The following is a 12,909-nucleotide window of genomic DNA, read 5'->3' as shown; positions in this document are numbered from 1 at the left end:
GTGTTTTGTGATGTAAAATAATCACCACAGACTAGCTTCTGGCTCTGCCTGTCTCAAAATCTGTTGGTACTCCTTTGCTACTGGAACCCTTCCAGTGCTGCGGAATGTAGAAAAGTTCAGGTGGACACCAACACGACACCAAGAGGGTAGTAGGTGAGTCACTGGTAGTCATTTGTACACCTAGACATAGGCACTATAAAACCACATAAATACATCCCATGGGGTCAGGGCTAGGGAGAAGCAGGCCAGGTGCCTGAGGCTCAAAATGTAAAGGGACACTCATTCTCAGGGTCACGCAAATGCAAGGTTGGCCTCCCTAAATTTTGCTCCCTTGGCACCACCCTTACCTCACCCTAGTCCTGACTCTGTATCCATTAATCCCAAACAAAATGTGTCTCGAACTTCACTTTCCTCCGTTAAAAAGTCCATGGCCACTTTAAAGCCACTTAATATGAGGGGAAGTTAGAGTTGGGACAGTGGACTGAACTGGTAGTGGTTAAAAATATGTTATTTTGGGGTCCCTGGGTGGCTCAGTCAGGTAAGCATGTGCCTTCAGCTCAGGTCATGATCCCAGGGTCCTGGGATTTGGGCTCCCTGCTCAGTGGGGAGTCTGCTCCTCCCTCTCACTCTGCTCTTCCCCCGCTGCTTGTGCTCTCGCTCTCTCTCAAATAAATAAATAATCTTAAAAAAGTGTTATTCTGCAAAATTTACAATTCACATTGCCAGGGCCCCTAAGGCCTTAGAAGGGGTTCTCTGCAAGTGAGGGGCCCTGGGTTCATGCATCTAGCCTCTTGATAAATCCACCTCTGCATTCCAACCATGGTCATACTTCCAAGTCTGAGTTTATCACACCAGCTTATTTTTGCTTTCAGGAAATTGGTTAAGAGCTTAGTCTCTTATCACTAAATTCTACACCTGAAACTAATATTACACTGTATGTTAACTAGCTGGAATTTAAATTTAAAAATTGGAAGAAAAAAGAAAAGAAAAAAAAAGAGCTTAGGCTCTGGAGCTAGACTATGTGGGTTTGGATCTTGTCACTGCCATTTATGAGCTGCTTAACCCTGAGCACTTTTTCAATATGTCTGTGCCGGATATTTTCTCATCTGTAAAATGGGTATAAGTAATATTAAGATTAAAGGAATTAGTTCAGGCAGAGTGCTTACAACAGTGTCTGGCACATAAAGGCTCAATATGTATTGGCTATTGCTGTTACTGTTATTGTTGTTGTTGTAGCATCAGTATTCATGTTAATAGTAGTATGTGCTCTGCTCAAACCACACTGTGAATCCTGAGGAGCCTTTGTGTCCTGACTAGACCCAGAGAGGCTTCGCTGTTTTCTGAATGGACTGTTTGCTAAATGTAGAAGGAAGGCAGAGAGTACATCAGAGGTAAATGGAACTCCCCCCCCCCGCCCCATTAATATTAATGTCACCAAGTTACATTTAAGTAAAAGAAGAAATTGGGTCTATAAATTAATTTGCTGGCTCACAGCATATACCAAACGAGCATTAACACTGAACCTGACATCATTTTGCTCCTAAATGTTATGAGGATAAATTATTTTAGAAGAAAAATCACACGATGGGCTGTAGGTAGACTTTAAAAACTTGCTTTTTAATTCCGTCTCCTGCAGACACGTCCCCAAGACACTTCATTTCCCCTTGGGTGGAGCCCTGTGGCCAGCAAGGGGCTCCAGAGCACAGGCTGCGACCGAGAAGGGGAGATGGGGAGAGAGGACAACAGGAGGAAGCTCAGGCTTCCCCGCCAGCGTGGGCGCAACAAGGCCGAACCGCTTCGGGCCCTCGGGCGGTGGAGTCGGTCTCGGGCTCCGGGGAGGATGCTGCCCTCGGCCACCCGGCTCCTACAGGAGCCGAGCCCCAGCACGGGCGTTGGGGATCCATCCCCAGAGTGGGTGTTGGCGGCCCCTCCTACCGCCCCGCAGCCCGTGTTCGGGCCGGGAGCCGGCGTCCGGGCTCCGCTCCTGCCCGGCGTAGCGCCGCCTCCGGCCCGGGTGCAGGGGCCCGGCGCGCAGGCGGGGGGCGCTGTGGCCTCGGCGCGGGGACAGAGCGGCCGGGCCGGACCCGCCTCTTTCCCCTCCCCGCCCCCCCCCCCCCCCCCACGCGTCGTGTCGCCGGGAAGCCGGGAGGAGACAGAGCGCTCGGGCTCCACGGCGCTCGGCCCGCAGTCCCCTGACCGCGCGGAGCAGAGCCAGGTGGCGCCGCCGGAGCCCAGAGCCGCGACCCTCCCCGGCCGCCTTTGTCTGGGAGCGTGCGGCCTGGAAGCGCTGCTCCCGGGGGCCGGGCACGCGCTCACAGCGGTCGCTGACAGCTCTTCCCTCCCGGAGGGCTCCGGGACTGAGGGGCGGTCGGGCCGGGCCCTGCTCGCCCGCGCCTGCACGCCCGAGGGCGCGCACCGATGCCCCCGCAGCAGGGGGACCCCGCATTTCCCGGCCGCTGCGAGGCGCCGCCCGTTCCACCGCGCCGGGAGCGCGGGGCGCGCGGGGGGCGCGGGCCCGGGGCGCCAGGGGGCCGGGGCCGCGCGGGCGGTGCCGAGGGGCGCGGCGTCAAGTGCGTGCTTGTGGGCGACGGCGCCGTGGGCAAGACCAGCCTGGTGGTGAGCTACACCACCAATGGCTACCCCACCGAGTACATCCCCACCGCCTTCGACAACTTCTCGGGTGAGCCGGGCGGGGTGGCGCTTCTCGGGCCGGGGCGCGTGGCCGCAGTCCGCGGGCGCGGTGCTGACGGCCCGGGTGCGGGGCGTGGGGGAGGGAGCGCGGCGCGAGGGTCGCGGGCCCCCGAGGAGGCTGCGGGGCCGGCCGGGCTCCAGCTGGGAAGCGGACCCGGCGCGGAGCGCAGCACCTTTCCCGAGCCTCGGGGACGGGGCAGGCGCGGAGCCACCTGAGGGACCGCGGGGCGACGGGGAGCCCCCAAGAGGGGAGCCCGGCGGAGGGGGCGGGGTACGGGAGACGGAGCCTGTGCAGAAAGAAATGATACGGCAATTTAGTAACGAACAGGTCGAGTTCAGGTTGCCTGGTCAGTTTGCTGCGTAGAAAAGTTGCGTCAGGTCGACGTTGCTGGCGCTGCTGCCGAGTTTCCCTGGGAAGGTGACGCGCAGGTGCCATTACCTGTGGCCCTGAGAGTCAGTCCCTTCCTTTTGGTGGCTTCCCTCACAGGGAAGGGGCGTCTCCACTTTGAAGAGCCACAGAGACGGCAGAACATAGTTGAGTTAGTGAAAAGAGCACTAAGGGCTTAGGTCTGGATTAAACCTGGAGAGTCAACGCGGTTTCTTCTGCGTCCCTCTTCCCTGCTCCCACTGCTCCCTCTTCCATCTCCCCCGTTGGCTCTGTTTCTGTTTCTTAGTATCTCTTCAGTGTCTCTTTAAGCTATTTACAGCCCTTATGTATGGTGTGCTATGTTTTTTGGTTTGGTGGAAACAAAGATAAAGGATTTTTCAAGTGGTTTTGAAATTTACTAAAAAGTTAAAATCCACAGTGAAGCACTCTCTCTGTTCTTTAAAGGACAACAATAACAATAACAATGCTTCTTGACCTCTTAGAAGGGCCTGATGGCAAGGGCTTGCTCTCTTCCACCTCAAAGGTACCCTTGATAAAACTGCTACACTAATGGGTTTACACCCAAACGGTTTTGTTTTTTCCTCCTTTTCCCTCCCAGCTGACTCGTGTAAACATTAAAAGCAACTTAGAAAGTTGCACTTAGAGGGACCTGAGTGCTTAATTCAGATAGAACCCGGCTGTGCTCCCATGCAGGCCCCTGCCCAGTACCCGATCCCAGTGGAAAGGTGGGCAGGCCTTCTTTTCTGTGTTAACCCTCCCTTTGAGCTGACGCGGTGAGATAAGCAGTGCCCTCTTCTATAAACAGGACAATGCAGGCTGCCTGTGTTTGCTCATGTTCTCAAAACAAGCTACAATTTTATGATAAACCATGAAGTCTTGGAACGTTTCCCAAGGGAAAACAGAATTATTTGTGAGGTTTTCCACTGAGTTAAAACGGCAAGGTTGGTTCCCATCCCCCCCCCCCCCGGCCCCCCAGTGTTGTTTTGGGTTTGTTTGAAACGAGTGTGACAGGAAAATAAATCTTCCAGGGCTGAGCGAAAAGCGCAGGCCCTTCTGGGGTGCCCTCAAATGGCTCAGGGATTTGCAGCTTCAGCCCCGGCCATACAATGAATTGCCAGCCCTGGACGTTTGGAAGACAAAAATGCCTCGGTGGGGCCTCCTTGTTTTAGGCAAGTCTTTAATTCATTAGGGGACCCAGAATAGCTGAAGGGTTTGGAGGGAGAATGGGAGTTGCAGCTGAAAGCACTATTTTCCTGAAAGGGGTTAAAGGACACCCACCCCCTGATCATTGCTTTCGTCTTGTTTTTCAGCTGTGGTGTCTGTGGACGGGCGGCCTGTGAGACTCCAGCTCTGCGACACTGCTGGGCAGGTTAGTGGGTCATCGCGGCTCAGGGCTGGGAAGGGAACTGGCCTTGGGCCTCAGAATAACCTCCCTCCATAACTGGGTCATTCTAAAGCCTCGTGAAGTGGCCCCAGCCCTGCTCCTTTTAGAAGGTGGCAGGGAAGGGAGATAGCTCTGCACCCCTAAAACAGGGTTTGGCCCAGCTTTGCATGGTCAGGGCAAGGGGACAATAGGGTCAAGAACGGGAGTTCTTATAGGAGTTTCTGATCTTATTTACTGTCTCGTTTATATTAAAAATTATCAATGATGCTTTGTGATCATTTCTCAGAATAAGATGGTGATAGAATCATTATCTTAGAGGTCAACACGCCAAATATTAAATGTGCTCAAGAAAAAGATGGAGGTTTTTAAAAAAGATTTCATTTATTTATTTTAGAGGGAGAGAAAAAGAGCACGGTAGGGAGGGGGAGAGGGAGAGGGAGAGAGAATCTTAAGTAGACTCCACGCTGAGTGTGGAGCTGGACACGGGGTTCGATCCCACAACCCTGATACCATGACCCGAGCCGAAACCAAGAGCCAGACACTCTGCCAACTGCACCACCCAGGCACCCCCCCCAAAAAAGATGGAGTTTGTCAGTGGGTGTATTTCCCTCCCTGAGCTGTGGTTTGACTCTCTAGGGCCACCCCCATCCTTTGAAGCAGAGATACAGTGTCGAAGGTCTCCTGAGCTGGGGGAATGAATGAATCTGAACTTAGTCTTTCCAAATTGTGAACGTTTATTCTTGTCTTGAGGGTCAAGCACTTGGATGACCCAGAGGGACAGGGATTGGGATGTTCCCTGACGAGCTCCAGGGACCCATCATCAGCCAGTCGTCCCTTGGTACGGTGCTCGTCACTGAGGTCTCCTTGTTCTTTGTGTGAACCCAGGGTGCCACCTCCTGAGTCTGTCAGGGTGACAGTTCATCAACATGGAGTCTTTCCTGTCCTTGTTAGAGCAAATGCTGAGGGGCCCTTTGTAGGCACATAAAAGTGCCCACCTCACTTTCTGAGGTGTTGTCACATGACCATCTGTGTTTAAGAAGCTCGCTTTCCAGCATTCCCAAGTGCCTCATGCAAACTGCTTGCCTACCCTGGGACAGCAAATTCACAGGTTTATTTTTCAAAACTCAGGGTGACACAAGACTGGGCAGCTTTGGTCCCCAGCTCAGCACGGGTTTGGTGGTGGCCAGAGTGGCCTTAGTGGTGGCCCTGTCCCTTCTGCACTGGAGCATCTCCGTTTCCCCTTCAGTGGCAGCAGAAAAAAGCAAACGCACTGGGTATCTTCCTGCCTGTGGAAAGAGAACTCAAAAGAACACTGCTCTTCTAATATTGAATCTTTCTGAATGCCCTCATGGTATTTGTCATGAAAGCTTAACTGCTTTTTATAAAGTAAGAACCTTTGTCCTACTACATGTCTGATATTCTGATCTTTAAAATGGGGTCAGAGTTGCACATGGATAATTATAGATGTTCCTGCTAACGCCAGAAGGGGCAGCTGGATAGCCCAAGAATAAGACCGTAGACAGGAAGCCCAGAAGGCACAATTCCTGGGGACCCTCGAGGGGAGGAGCAAGCAGTTCAGAGCACATCCCTGCCCACTGATGGGGCTCTCCTGTTAGCTGTTGACTCTTGTCACGGACCCGGCTTCCTGAGTTGGGGTTCTAGGCCTAGGGGCCCACATGGTGCCTGGTGCAGAATAGGGCTTAATCACGGTTTATAATGGATACATAAAATGAAGGCTGGGTCCTGGGGAATGCAACCTTAAGTCCTGGCCTGCCCCTCAGAAGACTTATAGTCTGTAGGGAAGATAAACCAGTTAGTAGAACTTGTGAAAGAAACCAGGGAAGTGCCATAAGGAGGAAGGCAGTGTTGGCTTGGGGTGCGGGACAGGTGGGTCTGGGGAGAAAACCACTGGGCAGTTTTGAAAGAGGCATAGAACCATCAGAAAAACTTTGTAGAAATGATCCTGAGTTACTGAGGCAGAGGTCGATTTTTCCTTAGTATGGTCTGTTTTAAAAGCTGGGGAAGCGCAAGAATAATTTTGGAAATATTTTCATGAAAAAAGTTTATAATTAGGGAAATAAAAGGACTTTGGTGCAAATTGGTAAGCTTTAGTTTATTTGGAAATTATTCTTCTGGTCTCCCGGTGATGTTTTCATTGAGTTTGACTGTATTTTTTAACTGATGTATTAGTTAGTAAAGTATACCTTATTATGTAATGAATGCATAAACCAACCTCAAAAATTATGAAAAGTACACAGCTGGTAAGATAAGATTATTTTTTTCCCCTATTCTCCAAGTATCCATTAGGACTTATTTTGACTAATAGCAAAGCTGGTCAGAGTGGTAGTTCTTTCCCACCTTCCTTATTCCTTAGTCCAGATCTGATAAACAACCTTTTAAGGGACTTGATTTGACACCTGCTGTATTTCCCTAATGATGACTCAGCCAGTGAAACACCCGCCCCCCTGGCCCTGCAGGCAGTCCTCAGGATAGGCTTAAAGTGACTTGTGCGACCTTGTTTCCAGCTCCAGGGGAGCGTGAGCACAGGTAGCCCTAACTCAGGGCCCAAATGCGGGTTTTTCATCTGGAAGCTCAGAGCAAGAATATGGCTCTACTGGCTGAATAAGTAACTAGAAATTGCTTTTTGTGTCTTTGGGTTTTCTTGTTAGGGAGGTAGGTGAGCATAGAAGATGTTAAAGGGAGTTTTTAACACTGGACTCACAGTCTTACTCAAGTGAAAGTAGATCAGAGACGGACTGTGTTGAGAACATACCTTTGGCATAAGAGAAGGGACCGTCACTGAAATGAGAGGAGGTCACAGTGGCATTGCCAGGAGAAGCTGAAAATTCCTCAGCCTTTTGACCCATGAGGCACTTGGAAAAATCTCTGTGCTAAAAAATACAAAAACTCAGGTTGCAGCTTGACCAGCACTACTATTCAGTGGCCTGTCCACCACGCCCTGTCCCTGACCGAATTCTGTATGTCTTCCCTGCAGACCTGGCAGGTGCATGTAAATCACTGGGCCTCAGAACACCTCTCCTGGAGGGTACATTCCAATTGGCCTCGTCATGCAGATGTATGTTGTGTTGATCTCAGCAAATATCTAGGGTTTCTGGTCAGGCAGTGAGGAGGAGGGTTTGATTTCTGCTTGGCTCCCTGAACCCTTTAGCCAGAATCTCAAGAGGTCTGGGGAGCTGGATTTCCAAAGCCCCCCCCTGCGCTTGCCTTTCTTTTTATTGGTAATTCAACCCCAGCTCGCAGGGCACCGCCAAGGGTGACTGACTTCTAACAGTGAGCTACAGCTGCCTGAGGGAGCTGACCTTAGGTGGGGCTCGTTTTGTGCTACTCTGGGGCCTCTGAGAACAGAGGGAATGTTTTATTACAAGATCTTTGCTGGGCCATCGTTGACCTGGTGGAGTTTCTATGTCGATTCTTTCAGCACAAAGTTGGCACTAAGAAAGCCAGGTTGTTCTTTTTTAACCACCGTGTATAGAAGTCTGACAGGCGGCAGTGACGAAACGCCAGATTTGTTCCTGAGCATTTGAGCTGGTTGACTTCTGTACTGTTAGCTGGTTGTTGCCCTACAACTGAACTGTGGAGCCTCAAATGATGAAAGTGCCTTCAAGTAAAACAGATCCAGGTTTCCTTTACACCTCCAGAACGGCTGGCCACAGATGCAGGATACTGTGCATGTAAATAGGAGTTTGCAAATAATCAGAGTATGCCAACGGCATACTGAAAACCTGGATGGCGTTTCACTTTTTCATGCCACTGGGAAGTTATCTATCACAGGACATGTGTGTGAGGCTGGCACCCACAGATAGAAGTGTTATTTCACTCTATTTTTTATTTTTTAAAAGTTTAATTAATTAATTAATTTATTTTTTAGTAATCTCTACACCCCATGTGGGGCTTGAACTCACAGGCCTCAAGATCAAGAGTAGTATGTCTTATCATCAAGACAGTATGGTACTGGCACAAAAACAGACACATAGATCAATGGAACAGAATCGAGAGCCCAGAAATGGACCCTCAACTCCATGGTCAACTTATTTTTGACAAAGCAGGAAAGAATGTCCAATGGCAAAAAGACAGTCTCTTCAACAAATGGTGTTGGGAAAATTGGACAGCCACATGCAGAAGAATGAAACTGGACCATTTCCTTACACCACACACAAAAATAGACTCCAAATGGTTGAAAGACCTAAACGTGAGACAGGAGTCCATCAAAATTCTCAAGGAGAACACAGGTAGCAACCTTTTCGACCTTAGCCACAGCAACTTCTTCCTAGAAACATCGCCAAAGGCACGGGAAGCCAGGGCAAAAATGAACTATTGGGATTTCATCAAGATAAAAAGCTTTTGCACAGCAAAAGAAACAGTCCACAAAACCAAAAGACAACCGACAGAATGGGAGAAAATATTTGCAAATGACATATCAGATAAAGGGCTAGTATCCAAAATCTATAAAGAACTTATCAAACTCAATACCCAAAGAACAAATAATCCAATCAAGAAATGGGCAGAAGACATGAACAGACATTTCTGCAAAGAAGACATCCAAATGGCCAACAGGCACATGAAAAAGTGCTCAACATCGCTCGGCATCAGGGAAATCCAAATCAAAACCTCAATGAGATACCACCTCACACCCGTCAGAATGGCTAAAATTAACAAGTCAGGGAACGACAGATGTTGGCGGGGATGTGGAGAAAGGGGAACCCTCCTACACTGTTGGTGGGAATGCAAGCTGGTGCAACCCCTCTGGAAAACAGTATGGAGGTTCCTCAAACAGTTGAAATTAGAGCTACCGTTCGATCCAGCAATTGCACTACTGGGTATTTACCCCAAAGATACAAATGTAGGGACCCGAAGGGGTATGTGTACCCCAATGTTTATAGCAGCAATGTCCACAATAGCCAAACTGTGGAAAGAGCCAAGATGCCCATCGACAGATGAATGGATAAAGAAGAGGTGGTATATATACACAATGGAATATTATGCAGCCATCAAAAGGAATGAGATCTTGCCATTTGCAACGACGTGGATAGAACTGGAGGGTGTTATGCTGAGTGAAATAAGTCAATCAGAGAAAGACATGTATCACATGACCTCACTGATATGAGGAATTCTTAATCTCAGGAAACAAACTGAGTGTTACTGGAGTGGTTGGGGGTGGGAGGGATGGGGTGGCTGGGTGATAGACATTGGGGAGGGTATGTGCTACGGTGAGCGCTGTGAATTGTGCAAGACTGTTGAATCACAGATCTGTACTTCTGAAACAAATAACGCAACATATTTTAAGAAAAAAGAAAAAGAAGATAACAGGAGAGGAAGAAAAGAGTATGTCAGAGGGGGAGACAAACCATGAGAGATGATGGACTCTGAAAAACAAACTGAGGGTTCTAGAGGGGAGGGGGGTAGGGGGATGGGTTAGCCTGGTGATGGGTATTGAGGAGGGCACGTCCTGCATGGAGCACTGGGTGTTATGAACAAACAATGAATCATGGAACACTGCACCAAAAACTAATGATGTAATATATGGTGATTAACATAACAATAAAAAAATTAAAAAAAAAGAGTAGTATGTCTTCTGACTGAGCCAGCTAGGTGCCCCTACAGATAGAAATTTTAAATAGGAATGAGATGTTGTAAATATTTTCCTATGAGAGAGTTGAGTGAAAGCTTTCAGTTCATTGAATAGGGCACTGCAGGGGACTATGAAGAAATGCTGGTTTGGAGGCCATCTCTACAAGGGCTGAGGCCAGGTCTGTCTGTTCCCAGCTGACTCCCCTGGCCCTGCACAGTGCCTGGTGGCCAACACGCATTTCTGCCAAGTGGATGACTCTGGCAGGTATTCAGCAGGATGATGCTTGGTTATCTTCTCAAAGCTGCATGGAGGTCCCTGGTATTTGCAGGGAAAAGGGAAGGGGAAAGGAAGTTTGAAAAGGAAGAAAGGAGGGAGAAAAAGAGATCAAGCAAGAAGAAAGAGGTATATCAATCAAGAATGAGAATGTATTAACCAGTGTGACATTGTAAGTCACATTGTTGTAAGTGACTTTGAGAGGCATAGGCTCTCTGAATTGCTAAGGAGAGTGGCCTCTCAGAGGTCCTCAGCTCCAGTTCTGGGTCTGTCCTTGTGTCTGATTGACATTACTCTGTGCTCTGTGCATGCCCTGAATGTGTGCAGCACAGATGGGACCAGGTGGGCATCACTCACAGCTGTCGAGAATGGGCAGGGCTGGATTCTTCAAGAGAGGAGCTGGGTTAGACTGGGGTTCCCTGGGGTCAGATCGGAGACTTGGGCATCCATGGGCTGCTAACCCTGATTCTAGAAGTGTAGCTAAGTACCAGAGTTGAAAGAGTAAATCTGGGGTACTGTAGGCTGAAGGCTGGAGAAAGTAAATTTGCTTCCTGCCATTCACCCACTGTAAGTACTTTTCCTATGGTGAGTTGCCAGAGGGCCGTGAACACTGATGAACATTGAATGCACTGGGCAGGTTTCCTGGGGCTGGCAAGCGGAGGGATCGCTTTCCGAGGCACTGGCCCTTCCATAACCGGACCTGCCAGACCCTTTCAAGGAAAAAAATGGTAAAATGGTCTTTTTGCTGATGAGAATCGATTGAGAGGCTAACTTTCGGGTGCTTTAATTGGTTGCAGGATGAGTTTGACAAACTCGGGCCTCTCTGCTAAACCAACACGGACATCTTCCTTCTGTGCTTCAGCGTGGTGAGCCCCTCCTCTTTCCAGAACGTCAGCGAGAAGTGGGTGCCAGAGATTCGCTGCCACTGTCCCAAAGCCCCCATCATCCTCGTTGGAACTCAGTCGGATCTCAGAGAAGACGTCAAGGTCCTTATCGAGCTGGACAAATGCAAAGAGAAGCCCGTGCCCGAAGAGGCGGCCAAGCTGTGTGCCGAGGAAATCAAAGCCGCCTCCTACATTGAGTGTTCAGCCTTGACTCAGAAAAACCTCAAAGAGGTCTTTGATGCGGCCATCGTTGCGGGCATTCAGTACTCGGACACTCAGCAACAGCCAAAGAAGTCCAAAAGCAGGACTCCAGACAAAATGAAAAACCTCTCCAAGTCCTGGTGGAAGAAGTATTGCTGTTTCGTATGATGCCAGCCGGGAACCCGCAGTAGGAGATATATTAGCTGAATGAGTCCTCTCATCGTGCCGAACCTGTGTAGAGAGCGTGTGTGTGTCATAGGTCCAGCTCTCAGTTTACGTCTTCTTTCTTGTCTTGGATATTCTTGTTTGTTTGAGCTTAGGGACGAGCTGATTATTAATTATGCAAGATATTTTTGAAGTCAGTGGAGCATTTTTCATAACTCTGGAAATGTAGAGCTCTGGACCTCTGGATTAATTTATATCTAATATGAAAAAGACACCTCGGATCTGTGTGTCAAGAATTAAATTTTTTTTTCTACATTATAATGTACAGAAGAACAAAAGAAGAAATGGTGTGGTTAACCCTGCCTTGATTAAGGGCTCCTTCCTGCAAGTGCGTTATGTCGCCTGGGCAGCTATGGTGAGAATCACTCTTAGCCCAAAGACTCCACACACTTTTAAAAAACTTTTCAAAGGACTAAAATCAAAAAAATGAGAGACCTCTGCCTACAACACCTCAAACCAGTCACTTTTGTCATATGCTAATACCTGCTTGCTTAAGATCTAAAATCAACCAGCAAAGCACATCCTGCTAACCCTGTGGCCCTGGGTACACCAAAAAGAAAACATAGTTTATTGGGATTTTTCATTCTTTGACCAGTTGTGTTGACATCATATAAACAGGGCCAACATGCCATGTGGAGTAAAGCAAGTGTTAGAAGCTCTTGTACTTTCTTTTCTTTTTTTTTTTTAGATTATTTATTTATTTATTTGAGAGAGAGAATGAGAGAGAGAGCACATGAGAGGAGGGAGGGTCAGAGGGAGAAGCAGACTCCCTGCAGAGCAGGGAGCCCGATGTGGGACTCGATCCCGGGACTCCAGGACCATGACCTGAGCCGAAGGCAGTCACCCAACCAACTGAGCCACCCAGGCGCCGAAGCTCTTGTATTTTCTTTAGGGAGTGATTCATGTTGAGATCAGAATGTGGTGTTTGCTGTTCGTATGTGTGCACCAAACTGCCTAAACCCTGGTAGTTAGAACACTAGGGAGCACCTATTGGAATTGTTTTAAAACTTCCGTACTAACTAAATAAACTAAACCATCTGCAGGGACCTGGATACTCTTGAAAGGCCTGCAGCCAACGACTGTAGGAGACAAAATCTACTTTTTTCCCCTTAAGTCAGCCAAAATGGACACACACACACACACACGCACGTGCACACACACACACGCACGCACGTATATGGCTGTATTTGCTGCTGATTCAGACTTTTAAACAGTTAATGAGATAAAGCATGACCACAAAAACATGTGAGGGGAACTCAGCTTCCTCCTTTTG

General features: G+C 48.9%; 1 protein-coding gene across 1 annotated transcript; it reads left to right on the top strand.

Annotated features, from left to right (window-relative positions):
• Nucleotides 1–2,115: 2,115 nt before the first annotated feature.
• Nucleotides 2,116–12,133, top strand: RHOU (ras homolog family member U). Its single transcript, XM_035724246.1, is given in 3 exon segments — nt 2,116–2,680; nt 4,390–4,448; nt 11,124–12,133. Coding segments are annotated over 3 exon segments (777 nt in total). The 5' UTR covers nt 2,116–2,418; the 3' UTR covers nt 11,580–12,133.
• Nucleotides 12,134–12,909: the final 776 nt, after the last annotated feature.

Source organism: Zalophus californianus, chromosome 15 (genome assembly GCF_009762305.2).
Source record: "Zalophus californianus isolate mZalCal1 chromosome 15, mZalCal1.pri.v2, whole genome shotgun sequence".
In the NCBI taxonomy this organism is placed as follows: domain Eukaryota; kingdom Metazoa; phylum Chordata; class Mammalia; order Carnivora; family Otariidae; genus Zalophus; species Zalophus californianus.
Note: the sequence above shows the minus strand (reverse complement) of the source record. Positions and strands in the feature narration are given on the sequence as shown.